We start from the raw sequence: 17,197 nt of genomic DNA on the forward strand, positions 1-17,197 counted from the left end.
TGCCAGGGACCTTAAAGACAGAGATGCACAGAAACACATCTTTGTGCAGATCTTCTCTTAGTCTCACTCGCTAACAACAAACTCTCCATTACCAACACTGCCTTGCTTTTACCAGGTCTAACACACCAATGCTGCCAACATTTGAACTGAACAAACATTTCACATAGAAACAACAGTTCTGGATGGGTACCAGACATGGGTTTTTTTCCCCAACCCAAAGCCCCACTTAACTACTTCCATTATGACACTGCCTGTTACAACCTGAGGATGTTATTTTGTCTGCGTGCACATCAGCACCCAATGATCATGTCTAGATTCTTGCCCATTTTCTTAACTTCATAATACTATTTAATCTGGCCCATAACAAGTGCCTCCAGTACCAAAAGATGGGCAGATGCTTTAGCTGGCACTAGCAGCAGGATCTGGAGGGAAGCATTGCTTATTGTTTCTTGGATAGGTTGAAATAGGCTGAGACAGCAGATCAGATCAAGATGTGCTTTACTAGACAGGCCGTAGCAAGTGCTGCTTTCTGGTTTGCACATCCACAAGATGTTCTTTATTGGTGGCAGATGTGGTTTGGAATGCTTTTGAACAGCATCAAGGACCAAAGCCTTGTTCTCTTCCAAGGTGGGAGTTTTAAGATGAAACCAGAATGCCAAAATACTTGGATGAAGTGCTTAAATGAGCACACGGATGATTTGTGCTTCCTCTCTCCAAACATGGCTGCACTCAGCAGCAGGACTCCCCCTGCAGCAGGAACACAGCACCTCAGAGCCAATGTGAGATCTTTTTGTACTTAATTTCATCCCTGTTAAAGAGAACTGATAGGCACAGATTTGGTGCTTTGCTGCTGGTTATAATACTCTCTGTATTATTATTTTCACCATTCAAAAACAATAATTCTTCCTCTAGGTTACTTTTGAGCAGAGGAATTCTGGATAATGGAAGATGTTAGATCCCCATAATCCATGTGCAATATGAAGGCAGCAATGTGTGCTACCAGCAGACAAGCAGAAGAGCTAATACACAGAATCACGGAATGGCCTGGGCTGAAAAGGACCACAATGACCGCCTAGTTTCAACCCCCTGCTACGTGCAGGGTCACCAACCAGCAGACCAGGCTGCCCAGAGCCACATCCAGCCTGGCCTTGAATGCCTCCAGGGATGGGGCATCCACAGCTCCTTGGGCAACCTGTTCCAGTGCCTCACCACCCTCTGTTTCTTACATGTCTTACCTGAGGCTCTTGCTTTGTTACAGCTCGAATCCCAGCCCCGCCAGTGCTCAGCCACCACATCCTCTTCAGCACAAAGCCATGTGAGCACACACTTAGCTGCATCAGGCCCAGGAATGGAAGTGCTTGGTGTCTCCTTGGAAAGAACATCTCTGAAAGGCTTTAATCATACAGCGTCTGAATAATCTCCAAGACCAAAAAAAGTATTTTTTGCTTTGGGGAGAAACAAAGCAAGGTGGCTTAGCTCTATATTTCACTTTCAAAGCAGTTGTGTTAGGTTTGCCAGGAGATAGGCAGCTTTCATTGCTTAGAATTGGCAGGGCTTCACTGTCTCAAAAATGACTCAGCAACAGACAGTACAGAACAGAAACTTATCTGTGTTTAGAAATAGACCCAACTGTTATTAGAAGGTATCAAGCAATGCTTTTTGGTCTTTATCAGTGTAACATAGTGGGGACACTATAAAAGGATAATTGTTGTTACACAACAAATGAGGAAACACTGCTTCACCCAACTTACTGCAGCCCAGCGTGAAACATTAACTTTGCTCTGAATTACGGCAGGATGTAAAGCAGCCTGAACAAAAATGCGGGTTTGAAAATGTTTTGAAGGGATTTAAAAAACAAATAATAATAACTGCAATCTCTCCTTTGGGTTTTAAATCTCAGGAAATTCAAAGCCTTACCAGCATTTGCACAGTTCAGTACAGCTATGGACGGGGTCCCCAGCCCCTGGGAGAGGTGAGGCACTGGAACAGGTTGCCCAAGGAGGCTGTGGATGCCCCATCCCTGCAGGCATTCAAGGCCAGGCTGGATGTGGCTCTGGGCAGCCTGGTCTGCTGGTTGGCAACCCTGCAGGGGGTTGAAGCTAGACAGTCACTGTGGTCCTTTTCAACCCAGGCCATTCTATGATTCTATGATACATAAGGATGGTTAAGCATGGTTACAGTACTGGAGCACCTCCAGGCACTGGCACAAATAACACTGCCAGTTCCTATGGCCAGAAATCTGAGCTGCTTCTAAACCGATGGCGAACACCAACCACCTGTATGGCACTCGTCACCAGCACAGAGAAAGCAGCCAGTGTGTCCCGAAAGGCCCTCTGTCCTATTTACTGCTGCAGCCACACTTGCCGAGGACCACACACACCCAAAGCAGTTACAGTGCAACTGGAAAAGTACTGAGCAGTGTCCCCGTGGGACCGGCGGCACCCCAAGCCCCAGTGCACTCCCAAGGAACTTGTTTATGACAGGGCCATACATCTGCCTGCAGAACGCACGCACTGCACCACGAGGGAGACGGCAAGAGAAGGAAGAGAGCCAACGCTCTCATTAACCTAACTCTTAACGATTGCCTTCTATTGCCACATTAAGGTATTTTAAATGAATTTATCACTACTTCACATCAGATGCCAACCTGCTGGGACAGCAGTGAAGCAGAGTGCCACAGTATGTGACATGATTCAGACAGAATACATCAGCAGCACTGTAACAGACAGCAGAAGTGATCATTTGTAATGCTGAAACCTGTGCGCAGAGCTTCTTCCCATGTTATGTTTCTATATTTCAGGTGAATAAACACGCTTGGAAAATATCAAGTTCACCCTGTACAAAGCCAACAAGATGAAGTTTTATATCCAAAAATTTGCTCTGAACAGAAGCATCTCTCTTAGAGACACACAGATTTGTGTCCCTTTTTCTGAGCATCAGTTGCTAACAGCAGGGCCCTGCCCTGGAGCAGCAGTCAGCACCTGGTGCCTCCTTAGCAAACACCTCCCCCACACTGCGGTGCAGTGCTGGATCTGCAGAGCTTCTCAGAAGTTGCGTGCCTGATTTGGTGAGGCCATGCAGAAATTGCTCTGAGCCCATGCAGGGCTGCCCTGCAGAGCCATCCTGGTTCTCTGCAGCCAATCCAGGTGAGCCTTCAGGAGAGCCAGGCGTTGGGTCTGCAGCCACCAGATAGATGTGACCTGAGCAAGAACAAAGCACAGCCATTCATCCCATCAGTCATGCAAGGCAAGACGCAGACAAAGTGTGTTTCCTGAGCCCTGCAGTCTGGGCCTAAAGATGTCCCCACCACAATTGTTGCTTTCTCATCTATATATTTTGGTCAGGCTAAAACTGCACCTATTAAAAAAAATAGTTTGTGCAGATATTTGAGAAATGGGAGGAAGGGGAGCCAGGAAGTCATCCTTCCATGGCACAGCATGCTTCAAGAGGAGGAAATGCTAATAGAGTCCTTCAGTGGTGTATCTCAGACTGCTCAGCAGGTCCCAGCTGCACACCGAGATCTCAAACCACTGCCCTTTCTTGGCTGAATCACTCCATCACAGGCTATTTATTCAAATCTGAGCTTAAATTCTGTATTTTACAATGAGAGCACCCCATCCTCAGCTCCAAAACACACTCTGGTTTTTGGGTTGTTTTTTTTTACAAGATACAAAAGCTGTCACTGTGTCCTTAGGGGTGCTCCTGCTTGTGGGACGCTCGCCACTGCAATCATGAATAAAACCTGCTTTTATCAGAGATACTGTCCTGACGAAATTATGTGGATATTTCCAACACGGCAGAGCAGCATGGGAGCTCTCCTAACTGCCTTGGAACCACCAAAGGACACCACTGCAGTGCACCAACAGCATTCTAAGCCCTGAGCCTTGGGCAACTCAACTGCAAAAAGCAGATGGCTGCACCTGCAGCAGAAGCACGGGAGCCCTCAAAGGCTGTTTTAACACCAAAATGTCATTCATTAAGCTAAGAGGGGAAGAAAAAGCAAGTATTATACTGGGAAATTCAGACTATACTGACACGGTAGCATTTTCTGGGCAGTGTTGCTGTCTGACATCTACCGCAACGTCTCAAAACTGAGAGTATTGGATTTTTGTGCAGCTCTGGGCAGGGGGAGCACACAGAAGCACTGTGGGACAAGGGCAGCCTGCTGCCCATGGCAGTCTCAGCCTGTTTGCCAAGCAGCTGTGCCCAGGGGTCAGTTCTGGACTCCACATGGGCCGTGAATGGAAGCTGGGGCTTTGGGGGAGCTGCAGAGCTGCCTCTCCTTGAAAACAAACAAGGAACAGGCAGTCAGGGCCCGGCTGCCCATAGATCAATGCACTAAAAATACCTCGAGAGCGAAACCATAGAAGACCAGCCAGACAACATCTATTTCTCCCCTCTTTGCCAAGTGTGAAGAAAGAGACAAAGGAGGAAAAATCCCAGTGCTGGGAACAGGTCTGACCAGCTGTGCCACATTTCACTGCTCACCCTCCCCTCTAACACACAGGGCTCTGTCTATCTCAACCAGACTTTGTTAGCACTGTGAGGCACCTCCAGCCCCTATCCCAAGCAGGCTTCAGCCCATGGCCACCAACGTTCCTCAAACCCAAAACAGGGCACCTTTTCCTCTGCAGATGCACATGGCAGCCAGCAAGGTGTTCGGCTGCTGTCACCACAGAGGTCACACAGAATATTCCAAGTGCAGCACCAAACCCATCGTAAAGTGTCACTAAAGGAACAGCACATCTCTTCTCGTCCATTAAACTTCTGAACGCTGCTTTTACAGTATCTAAAATTACCTACAGGTCCCTGCAGTGTCACATGAATTCCTGCAGTGCTTTTCTGCCCCGCTGAGCTGGGCTCCTTAAGTCCTGGAATATCCTTTTCTCTGGCTGTAATGAGATTTCTGTTCCAAACAGAGATTAAGGCCAACGTGCTTTCAGAAATGCGAGTCTTCAAATTCAGAAATTCTCCTTTTTGGGCTTGCAGCTTCCAAAATGCTTTCCCTTGTCTTCCTGGCTGTGCATTCTTCACATTATTGTGTGACGTGCATGAAATATTCACTGCCACAGTAAGACTCAAGCTTACATACTCTGTTAGCTTTATTGCTGAAACCACCACAAAGGATGCCTCTAACTGAAATCTACCTCCTTCTCCTTTCAAAAGGAGCCTCTTATTTGCTCATACTTCATTTTAAAAGGACACTGATACAGATAACGGCTCAACTGCTCGTCTGTAGCAGATGTCCTTAAAGATTTGAGCATTATGTTATTACAACTTAATGCAAAATGAAACACATACTGGGTAAGTTATCTACTCTGTAAAATAGATTTTCAGAAGTCAACAAGTCTTACCTCGAGCAGTAAGTCCTCCAGACACTGAGGTAAGGACATGAGGCTCTAAGCTGGTAATGAAATCCACATGATCTTGGGTCAGACATTCCAAAAGTGGGTAATAAGACTGGCTTAGCTTTTGATATTGCTGAAAATGAAAGAAGTATATGTTAGTAATAAATATGGACATCTGCATTAACTGATATTAATGATGTTAGCAGATGATAGAAGATCACATTTTTATGATGTGTTAAATTGTAATTTAGCCATTAAATCAGAACATTGACATAGAGAAAATATCTTCGTGTCCTTGGTAAATTGCAATTTTTCCAATTTACCATAGGATATAAACTACTAATTTAAAACCACCTCTGGATAGTATTGCCCTGCTTTGACATGCGACGTAGCCTTCAGTCCAGTGAAAGCAGTGTAACAGGCTGTTCAGCATGTCAGCTGGACAGGCCTGGTGCTTGTATCTCACCTTCTGCAGGAAATCTCACTGGGATTTATCACAGATTTCCCCCAAGCTCTCTCAGAGATGTATTCTCTGTGCTTCAGTGAGTTCCTGCACAGGCAAAAGCACCTGCCTGTTTGTTTGGCACAGTGAGCAAGCTTACTCTTAAGGACCTGTGTTGAGGAATGTATTTCTGCATGGCTAGGAACGTGCAAAATGCCTGCACTTCACGATACAACCAATAAACAGGTCTTCACTGAGAGAAGCTTTTCCAGTTGTAAGGTTTTCCTTCTTGTGATAGGCACAAATCTGGATGTTAACCATCTCTAGCTGTCCAGAATTGGTCTCTTCCAGCAAGAAAATGACAGTTCTGAACAAAACATGGAAAAGAACAAAATTCAGCATTTTTCTTTTTTTTTTTTTCTTTTATTTTTTCTTTTTTTTTCCCCCTAGAAAAGCTTAAAGCTTAAATCCTGGTAAAGCTCCCCTTTCACATGGCAGTTTTATCACCCCTGTATTTTAGATGTCTCAATGTAAATCAGTCCAAGTAATCAAACTGGAAAATGCATGTGAGCTGTTCTAGACCCTTCTGTCTCATCATAACAATATAAAGCCTGTGGTGGTGTTATTCCATGTTTCAAGAGAAGACTCCCAAGATGAGCACTTGCTTACTAGCAAGTCACTGTCTGTGTTAGCAAACAAGCAGCCATCCCCAGCCACACAGCGGGGTTCCATCTATCACAAGCCTTCCAGTGTACAAAGGCATGCAGGATTCCTGCTTATGCAGTTCCCACACCTGATCCTATGCAGCCATCTCCTGCCCCTTGCAGTGCTGCCACAACCTGCCGGCTGCTGGCCCTCACTGACATCTAGCGTTCCCTGTGTGAGCTCCACAGGCAGCAGAAGCCCTTTACCAGTGTTTATTTTATCTGACCTCACGGAGTGCTCAGACTCTGCTTTCCAAAAGCCTGGCATCTACTCATCTGCTGCTGAAAACACAGCATTAATTGTTCAAGCTGTAAGTTACAATGAAACCAAACCCACACTGGCAGCACATGACTCGTTAATTCTAAGAAGGGCAGTTGTGGCCCCTGGGACATCTCTGCTTAGAGGACCTAGCAGCAGGCACAGTGCTGCAATGAGACTTAAAACCATCATTTTTCACAGAGCAATTTGTTAAATCGGGTTAAATCAGGCTACCCCAAAATGCTCCCAGCCGCATCCCACTCTGCTACAGGGACAAGACTCACTTTCTCCAGCACAGTTTCTCCGGGTGTTTCTATCTCAGATGCATTTTCTGACCCAAAATGGAAGAGATCCACACGGTCAGTAACTTCGGCTCCTGCAGAGATCTTGATGCCAGGTCTTTTCTCCTCCACCTCTCTGGGCCTGCACAAACGAGCAGAGATCACAGAATTAATCTCATAGTCTGAAGGCTTCGAGTTCTAAAGTAACCACGTGCATATGCTGAGCTGCATCACACCGCTCATTCTCACTGTCACATCCAGGAGGATCCCAGAGATGTAGCACTGACACTGCTAATGGGCAGCACGCAGCCACTTCAGCAGATCCGGCACTAAAAACTGCATCAAAAGCAAATGCATGCAGCTGTGTGCCAAACCGCGCAGCCGCTGGTGTGACCTGGTGCTGTGAGAGGTGCCAACCAGGAGCTTCAACAGCCGTCCATCGCCGGGCAGCAGCTGGGCCTCTGTCCATGGAAGTGCCATCGTCCTGCATAGGCAGCAGTGCTGGCTGCTGCTGGCTGCTCCCTCGCCGCATGCTGAGAGCTGCCCTGGCAGTGCTGCAGCAAGACCGAGGCTGTGTTTCACACAGACACCTTTATTTTCACATTTCTGCTAGTATGCAAAACAATGTTCCTTGTCTGGGGATGTGCTGGGGGTATATTATACCCTGTGTGATGAAGCTGACTGAATTTTCATATGTGTATCTCTACATACATACATACATATACATATATGTATTAGTCTAGAAAAACTTATTCTGCAATTCTCCGTGTGTCAGAATGGATGCTTTCAACAAACCAGAGATAAAGGGACACAAAGAGGCTTATTTTTCATATCTCTGCAAGTAGTGCTAGCATGTTCTTCAGTGTAATTTCCGTTACCTGGAGGTACTTAAGCAAAAATACCCAAGAGAAAAAAGATATCTATAAATTTTCAGCTTTTACTGTTCCAAGACAGTACCAGTGAATCAAGTTGAGTATTTCCGAACTCTTATTCACACCAGGGACAAACAGAGGTGTATGTCACCACACCAAACAGACGAGCATCCCCAGATCAGCAATAGAAAGAAATCATTACCATGTAAACGTTGCTTCAGCAGTCTAGCAGCCCCTGTGCAGATCGATGCGTGGTTCCATCAGTCTCCTGGCTGTACATCGTTAATCTGACAGTGTCCCGTGAGAGGAAAATGCATACTGGGCATACAGGAGGACACCCCCCTACAGACACATAGTTTTTATTATTAAAACCCAAATCTTTAAAACCATTCAACAAAACGTCATACAAACTGCCATCGGATAACAGCATTTTTAATAGGAGCGACGCACCGCCGCTCCACCCGCATGGCTTTAGTTTGCACCACCGACACCAGCAGCACTGTCCCACAAGTCCTTCATGGCGCTCCCACGAGCAACGAGCTGCTGCCATCTTAGCGGCGGTCACACGCAGACATGAAGATGCCCTGCTCTTACCATGCTGCAGCCAGGCATTGCCAAAGTCCTGCCCGCGGCGCTGGAACCTTCGTATATCCGCACCTTCAGGTTTGCAACTCAACATACAGTTACTCACAGTATTGCAATGCATTCAAAAATACAGGAAAATGTACATCAACGACAACAGATGAATTACATTGCTTGCTTTTTTTTTTTTTTTTTTTTTTGCATCATCATTCATCATATTCCTATTTTTCAACAGATGGTTGCCTAAAGCGCATGTTAGAAAGGCTTTTATTAGAAAACGCTAGCATGAAAATGCAGATTAATGCTTGTAAGTAGTGAAACAGTCAGACTTACAATGCAGATGTTATTGAAACATTCACAGCTTCAAGAAAATGTGCACAGCTGATAGCACTGACAGAGTCTAACTGTAACTTAGCAGGCAGCGCAGCAGCTTCCTTCACATCCTGGCAAGAGGATTGATGGCGAGATGAGATCAGAACAGCATACTATGTTTTATTTGGAAAGCCGTAGCAGTAAGTATTTGCCATCAATATTGCAAGCCTCATTTATGAGCGATGAGAGGCTTTGCAAGCTTACAAACTAATGTTCACCAAGAACATAAAAGGCAAACCCAAAGACATTTCCATGCAGAGGATGACTCTCTCACAGTCACTGCAGCTCTGTCACCTGCCACGTGCATGGATGCTGCTCACGGAAAGCCCTGAGGCCCCTGGGCACTGATGCACACAAGCCTCCGGCTGCTAGCAGTGGGATTGTGGACAAACACAGGATAATAAATGGTTTCACAAAGGCAACTGCTCTGTCACAGCCAGAATACATGACCAGAGCTACAGGAAATGCTGCTGTTGTGCGTCACGTGGCAAATCCTCCTACTGAAGCAACAGACTTACAATCAGAGAAGAGTTTGAGTTGGAGGACCCCTTAAAGGCCATCTGGTCCAACTGCCTGCACTGAACAGGGACACCTCCACTAAATCAGGTGCTCAGAGCCCCGTCCAGCCTGACCTTGAGTGCCTGCAGACATGGTGCATCCACCACATCTCTGGGCACCCTGTGCCACTGCCTCATTGCCCTCACTGTATAAAACCTCTTCCTCATATCCAACCTAAATCTCCCCTCTTTTAGTTCACAGCCATGCTCTACCTTACATTCCCCAGCTTGCACTGATAGCAGGGCTTGCTGTGACCCAAGTGCCAAACCTTGCACTTGGATTTATTGAACCCCATGAGTTTCTCCTGGGCTGGCAGCTCAGCCTGGCTGGGTCTCTGGATGGCATCTTAAGGGGAACATAGAAGCAGCAATCCAGGAGCAAATGGCAGGCATGAGGCACAGGCAATGGCAGCTGGGCTCTGGTTATGGCTTAGGGGCAGAGTCAGGACCAGAGCAGCTTTCAGCATCTCCCTCTCTTCCTAACGCACGGCCATCATTACTGGGAACTGATAAAAACTACAGCAGTGCAGAAGAGGAGAAACGAAAAGTGTAAGGGCACTAATAGTAATCTGGCTTCAGCAATGCACTTAAAGATACGTTGAGAGTAACATGCAGATGTTTCAGGTATGTTGCTCAGTCAGGCTGTACTTGACCCAGAGCAGTTCTGGTCCCTGGGACACAACACTTCTCCTAGCGGAGACTGAAAACACAGCTGAGGCCAAATTCAGGGTGGCTCCAGAAATTAATTTAGCTCCAGGGTCTACAAGGATCACGCATCTATTAATACTTCTGGTCTACTGAAAAAGGCACATTCCAATTCTGAGAAATATTCAGGCTACATATGCCATCTTGCGAGCACATTTGGAGCATCACTGTTAGAGGTGAAAGACACTGAAGAACTCAGTACAAATGGTTGCTTTCCCTTTTTTTTGGTCCAGTGACATTACCTGCTCAGACTGACAACAGACACATGCCTGCAGGGATGGAGGAGAACAAAGCAGGTTGCTTGTTGCACTGAAGGCTCTTATTTGCCCAAGTGATTACAAGAAGAATCACAAGAAGGAACAACATAAATATTGGGCATTATTCCAGCTACAGCTGATGTCTTTATCAAGTGCCTATTAAACAAAAAACAAATAGACAACACTGGACAGCTGGAAGACAAGGCTACTCTCACAGCACTGCATCCCTTCTGTGAATCCCAGCACATCACTGGAGCTGCTTTGCTCTGCATACTCGCTAGAAGGAATTAATTAATGGTAATTGCGTGCAAGGCAGCGAACAGGACAGACTGAGATGTCATTCCTGCATGCAAGTAACTTCCCTCAGCTGACCAGCTGTTTTGATGACAAGTAATCAACTTGGGGGAACAAAGCAAAGACCACACAGAAGAGTATGCAGAAGCACAGAAAAAAGGAACACTTCCCATCTTGAGGAATACACATAGCATTACTCCAGTACTGATCAGACCTACCTCTATAACCAGGAATATTTCAACAGATTAATTTTTTTTTATAAAACATAGGGCTACAGAAATTAGGCATACTATATATTTAGTCTTATAAAAAGCTTCCACATACGTAATATTTAAAATATATCTTCAGTGCCAACAGTATATTAGCAATATAGTATCTGACATAATAAAAATATATGCTTACTGGACAGGGACGATGTTGGGTACGACAGGGGATTCTCCTTTCTGTGTGGTTTGTGCAGCTGGTACAGGTGGCTGCTCCCTCCTTCCCTTGGTTTCCCAACCATCAGCTGCTTGGGAACAGCCATTTTCCTTAAGACTCCTCTGCAAAGCAGGCTGACCTGTTCCTCAGCAGACACATCTACTGGGCGTAATCCAACCTTGGTATAAATTCACTACATGACTCTTCCTGTTTCCCTCTTGGAAGAAAGAAACCAACAATTCCCCACAACAAAGCTCTCCAGGGCATTGGTAAGGATCAGGACTTGCACGAGTCATGCAACTGTCTTGTGGGATAAAGATTTTGCTACAGAAAATGTGGAACTACCCCGGCAGACATTTCTGATACTAACAGCAACCATGCAGGCGCCAATTAAACTTATTTGGCACTCTGTGGGTGCCAAGGCCCTTACGTGGGAACACAGCTGCACCACCTGGCCCTTTTCTGGAAAGCTTAAATAACTCCACAGAGTAGAAGTTACTTTGTTTTAACATCTAATGGAGGAATACAGATGTTCAAGTGACGCATCTAAGAAGCAGGTGCCAAACCACAGCGGAAGGACCATCACACGGCCATGGTGCTGCTGAGGTGCACAGTGGAGAATCACTTGGTGTCCCACAACACACCGGGACTGCAGAAGGTGGCTGGGACCAGAGCAGGTGTGCATCTTCCTCTAGCAGCCCTTATAAACCTACCTGGTCCTGCAACAACTTACCATCATTGATCAGATTTGCTCTGCACTTTGAAATTTACGTGCTACTCATGCTTTGCTCCTTTCTGACTAACCCTGGCATTGAGTTCCTCTGGTTAATGTGCTCAGGCATACCTCCACCAGCCTCAGCGTGGTGGCACCAGTGCAGTGAGAAGCAAGATCTCTGCAGAAATGGGGATGCTGGCTACACGGGCTGTCTGTTTAACGTCCCAGGTACATTCACTGTTCATTTTTACAGATGGCCCTTGTAGATTCTTTGTTTTTTTTTGTAAAAGCAGATTAAAGGCAAGGCATCCATAAAACATTTTGCCATATGGTTGTATGGACTGAGCTTTTTGCTTGTAATAGGTGGCTGAATATGCTATCAACATGAGCTATCATACGCAATCAAGCTTGCTAGATTAAAGCAGGACTTGTGGCTTGCAAACAGAACGCTGTGTATTACTCATTGAGCTTCAAGCAGCAGCTCTCTCGTCAGGTTTTATTAAAGTATTTGCATGCTTCCAAAATGAAATAGAGGTCCACCGTCGTCTCTTGTGGAGGAGAGATGGGATCAGTTGCATTCAGTTGCCGTTTGGTTGGACACGTCATACAAAACCCTCACACGCTGGCTGAATTGAACATGGCTGAATTATAAAAAGCTTTCACCCAGAAAGGAGGTCTTTGTTACACACACAGTCTCTGACTCTTCCAGAGCTTTCCAGGCATGGTTACATTACGTTCTCAAAGAGCTGCAAGGACCGCATGATATTGTCATCCTGAAAGCAACGAGAAGACATGTTCATGAAAGGAGCACTGATGAACACAACTCCTAACCTGGCATGGCACAGCAGGGGCTCTGCGGGGACTACTGCAGGCAACAGCCTTGCTTTCCACCCTTGGTGAGCTTGAATGGATTCAACAGTTAGGTCCTGATTTGGAAAAGCAGCGCTTTACTTCAGCACCTTGACTGGTTTGAGGCATGCAGAGGACTTTCTCCTAAGCTTGGATTCCAGCACGGCCTGTGCTTCACAGAAGAAAAGTTGAACCAACACTGAAGCTGTGCACTCAGACATCAGCACCCACTGCACTGATCCTGAACACGAAGGTGTATATTTAGCTCCATCTGCTTCAGAAGCCCAAATGAAATGACAGCTTTGAGCGGACAAGCATGCTGCCATGAAGGACCAGTTCCTCACAGGAACACCTGGGGCTCAAAACAAGAATACATGAAATGCCAGCCTCTCTCAGGTCCCTGGATCCAAATGAGAGAGTTGGAGACACATAAGGGAAATACCAGATAGTTTCTGGTAGCAGCATCTACCTCGCTCATCCTAACACAGTTCGGTGATGCCCTGTGTGGGGAACCAATCCTCCTGTGCACAGCCATGCCATGACTTCACTGCCCGAGAGCTGTAGCCTCAGATATGGCAGAGGTAAACATTTGTTTGTTTCCTTAAAGTAAAAAACACCACCTTTGTGTGGCATGGCTCTGGTCTGCCAGGAGATAACACACGGCAGTGCATGGGTCTGTGAGCTGCAAGCCCAAGCACATCAACAGTAAAGAACCAAATACCCTGTCCTGGTTCTGGTTTAACAAAACCCTACTGTTGAAGCTGATACTAAGATCTCTAATCGCATACCAAAGACACAGTGTCAGCCTCTTAAATATACAACTAAGTAAATAAAATACCGAGGAAGGTAAAGGGCATAATGAGCTCTCTCATAATTGTGTACTTGTCACAGAATCAGCAGCACTGACCAGCCTGACCCCACGGCCCTGATGGCTCAGCAGCATCACAGAGCACCACCAATCTTACAGCTGTTTGTTTTTTTAGAGAGCAAAGGAACCCCAGGATGGAATGGCACCTCTTTGCAAATAAAGTTTGGTGGAAGTGAAAACAAAGACGGTGGCATGACCTGCACCTTTTGTTGCACCTGGCATTTCATCCTTACCTCCTGACACGATTCGATAAACTCATCTAAAGTTACAACACCATCTTTGTTTTTATCCATTTTCTGCAAAATAAAAACAAACATTTAGTTCCCATAGATAACACTGTGGTAACAGTATAACATCCTGTGTGCTGTACCTTGAATAAATCTAAGGCACGTGACCAGCCAACATTACAGACTCGGTGCCACTGGTTCAATTTGCTGGCAGCAAAGAACTGGTTCACTCTGGTATGTGGAGGACTTTCGAGGTCATCTCCACCTGAACCTTTGTTATACACATGCAGCAACCTCTGCTCATATTACATCATTTATTTCTTCACTGCCTCACCATATGATTGCTGTCTGTCTTTACGGGCAGTTGAAAAGAGAAGCACCAAATGACTGTGATACATACGTAAGCTTCACATTCACTGGATGGACATCCTCCCGTTGCAAAGGGTTGGGCTAAGTCAAATAGGATACCTCAGACTCAAGAAGTCAGCAGGCACTGCAGCATTAGGTTGGATGGCTACTAGAATTTGTTTTAGGATGTACAGTAGGAAACAGCTGTGTAGCTGGGATTAATCTTAAAGTGTATCAGTGAAGAGCTGAGGTGTTGAGAAATCATCAGAATTCAAGTACCTGGAAGAACACTTCTACGTGCTGCCTTGGAGCATCTTCCTTCAGCACGGGATATGTGTACTTTCCCATCATATCATAAATTGCCTTTACTATATCCATCATCTCCTGCAGTAGTGACATGAACAACAAAAGCACAACAGGGAAATTAATAGAAATGATAGCACATTTATGTCTTTTACTGCCCTTTTCTTCACCCTCTCCTGTTAACAAAACAGCACAGACCTCGTGCTCATATCTACTGTCCCCCCAAGAACACATGCATGCAGACAGATGCATCATCAGATATGTGCTAACCTAAAAATCTGGGGGGTTTGTAGTGCTCTGGGTGAGCCCACATCACACCTCCCAGTGCAGCCAGAAGCCCTTAATACACCTTGGTCACTGAGTACCTGCTGTCATCATCCCCTCCCCTCCTCTTCACAGCTTTGCATTGCTCATAGATTAAACCAGGATTTTTCTCCAGGTAAGAGCTAACCATGAAAGCCAGTGTAACGTAGGAAAACGCATCTACAAAATAATACAGTTTGAGATCACTTTGCACTTTCTTAGACAGAAAAACTCTCAGGTCCAGTTTTATATGTTTGATGAGCTGTATGCAACGTTAGTTGTGCTATGCAACAGAAACAAGTCAGCTCTCATAGAAATCAACTACATTTGTCAGAAACAGCCCTACCTCCTTGTTTATATAGCCATCCTTATTTATGTCATAAAGGTTAAACGTCCATCTGAGCTTCTCATGAACTGTTCCCCGCAACAGAATTGACAACGCCATCACAAAGTCCTGTTTGAGGCAGAGAGAGAAATGAGAATCTGTGCAACATCCCTTTCCAAGTCACGCTCCTCATTACACCCCCCAGAGAAGTTACCCACTTAGGATGAATGTATCCTCTGACTGAGCTCCATGGACACAGCGCCCGCTAAGATGGTCTGGGCAGCGCTAATAAACGTGTAAGAGGGAACTGGGAAAACCCCGAGAGTCCTCAAGTACTCAACTGTGCATCCTCCCTGTGCCCACCCTGAGAGGGCCGGCAAGACTCCAGACCTCTCTGCCACGCAGGGAAGCTCAGGTTTTGTCCCCTGGCAAAACACAACACGTTTAGCCATGTGTGCTTCCCACCTCTACTAACTCAATCTGGGACACGGTATTTTGTTTGCATTTTTGGTTTGGAGTGGAGTTATTGCTTGCAATAACTTTGATTTATTGTTTGCGCTGTGCAGTGGCTCAGCAGCACTGCTGTATTTGTCAGTACAGAGCTTCGAGCTAAAGCAGCTATACTCTACCTGGTGTCTCATTTAACACACTTAATCCTCCCTGTATCATCTCCAGTGGCTCTGCACGGGGCAGAGCACTGCTTCCTAAAGACCTTTGTTCCTTTTTACCCACACTCAAGAGAAATTAAAGCTTGCTGAACGATACAAAAAGGGGACAAAATGCTTACATGTGATAACCACCAAAGAGACGGATTTGCCCGGAAGGAAAGCTCAGCGTTTTTCAAATATACTTGTCTAAGCATTTTGCTGTGGGTCAGTCCGTTTAGGATTCTGGAAGTCTCTTAATGCTCTCCAGAAGGGCTGATACAGGCAGAGCTCCCACTGCAGCCATCGCTACAGAGATGCACTTCCATATGGCAACCTTCCCACAGCTGATAAATAATTTCTCTGTCACACCTGGAACTAATGGGGATTTGGCCATTTCGATGGCATAAAGCGAGGCTGCCGAGCGTTTCCACCACTTTCTGTTTGCAGACGCAGGCTGCAGCTACGGGGTGGATTTGGTATTCCTCAGGAACTGACTATGTGAGATCCTTGTTGAACATCTCAAATCAGCTTTGAAAATGCATACATTCCAGGAACGTACACGTGAAACCCTGCAATGCATGCGAGCTGCAGGAAGTGTGAGCTTCTCTGGCCTTTCTTTGACAACCACATTATCTGTGCCGCTCGCTGGTCTGTGCTCCATAGGACTGTCACTGCCCTGTGCTTTCTGCTACACAAACCATCTGCACTTTCTCCCTGTGGCACTAACACTCCTGTGCTGCTGACTAACACGATCTGTTTGTTTCTCCAGCGGGAAGAAAGCCAATCCATCTGCACAAGAAGCCTGCATTAAACAGAATGAGATTTTGACGTTTCATCTGGTTGTAGCCCTTCAGCCCATAGCCCAGCAAATCCCATAGTTTACGATGAAAAATGGATGGGAAGCTGAAACACACAGAACTGAGAAATAGGGCATTAAAACAGGATGCAAACCAGTTACCTCAAACTTCACTGAGCCATTCTGTGCAGTGTCAAACGCGTTAAAGAGATAATGTGCATACATGCTAGCATCTGGAAAACACAAAAGGCACCAATTGGTACAACAGCTCCTTACATACCACTGGCTCTCAGCAAACTCTTTCAGTATAAAGCCATCCTTAAAGCACTGCCACTCTGTGAGCTGGTAAATATTAACATGGACTTGCAGTAACCACAACCCAACCCCACAGAATGCAAAAGCTTGAACTGCACAGGGCATGATCTGGATTGTGGGGCTGTGCTTGTAAGAATGAGAGCAAAAAGCAGCACACAAGCGTATCTCTGGGGCCAGTGCAGTACTAGCTCCAGCAGCAAGTGCAACAACTCCATCTCATAGCAGCACACTGCTCTGTGGCTGACAACTACTGGCAATCTTTAATGTGGGTTTGCCTTTATTCTCGTTAAATAGCTTTTCAAAGGGCCTGCATCAGTGTTCTCACCTTGGTTGTGTTTTTGTGTAAGACCCTGCAGCCCTTACCTCACTTTCCTAGCACAGAGCCTCCAAGAGCTCTGCAGCCAGATG

The 17,197-nt window shown here is 45.9% G+C and overlaps 2 protein-coding genes across 15 annotated transcripts in view; both read right to left on the minus strand.

Annotated features, from left to right (window-relative positions):
• LOC125700467 (gamma-aminobutyric acid type A receptor subunit pi) overlaps positions 1 to 8,080 on the minus strand; it is a 33,569-nt gene extending 25,489 nt beyond the window's left edge. For 2 of the 4 annotated variants that reach the window (XM_048961099.1, XM_048961096.1), the window contains exons 1-2: positions 7,038 to 8,080; positions 5,355 to 6,157 (exon numbers count right to left, since the gene is read on the minus strand). The gene's annotated coding sequence lies outside the window, so the exon portion shown is untranslated. The remainder of the gene's footprint in view (positions 1 to 5,354; positions 6,158 to 7,037) is intronic. The other 2 variants (XM_048961098.1, XM_048961097.1) reach the window with 2 other exon arrangements.
• A 169-nt stretch (positions 8,081 to 8,249) lies between these two features.
• KCNIP1 (potassium voltage-gated channel interacting protein 1) overlaps positions 8,250 to 17,197 on the minus strand; it is a 265,634-nt gene continuing 256,686 nt past the window's right edge. For all 11 annotated transcript variants that reach the window (XM_048961114.1, XM_048961115.1, XM_048961108.1 and 8 more), the window contains 5 exons: positions 16,637 to 16,707; positions 15,053 to 15,160; positions 14,380 to 14,484; positions 13,759 to 13,821; positions 8,250 to 12,581 (listed from right to left, as the gene is read on the minus strand). In XM_048961114.1, the coding sequence (XP_048817071.1) occupies positions 12,534 to 12,581; positions 13,759 to 13,821; positions 14,380 to 14,484; positions 15,053 to 15,160; positions 16,637 to 16,707 (395 nt within the window). In that variant the 3' untranslated portion in view covers positions 8,250 to 12,533. The remainder of the gene's footprint in view (positions 12,582 to 13,758; positions 13,822 to 14,379; positions 14,485 to 15,052; positions 15,161 to 16,636; positions 16,708 to 17,197) is intronic.

This window comes from Lagopus muta, chromosome 14, assembly GCF_023343835.1.
Source record: "Lagopus muta isolate bLagMut1 chromosome 14, bLagMut1 primary, whole genome shotgun sequence".
NCBI classification, from domain to species: domain Eukaryota; kingdom Metazoa; phylum Chordata; class Aves; order Galliformes; family Phasianidae; genus Lagopus; species Lagopus muta.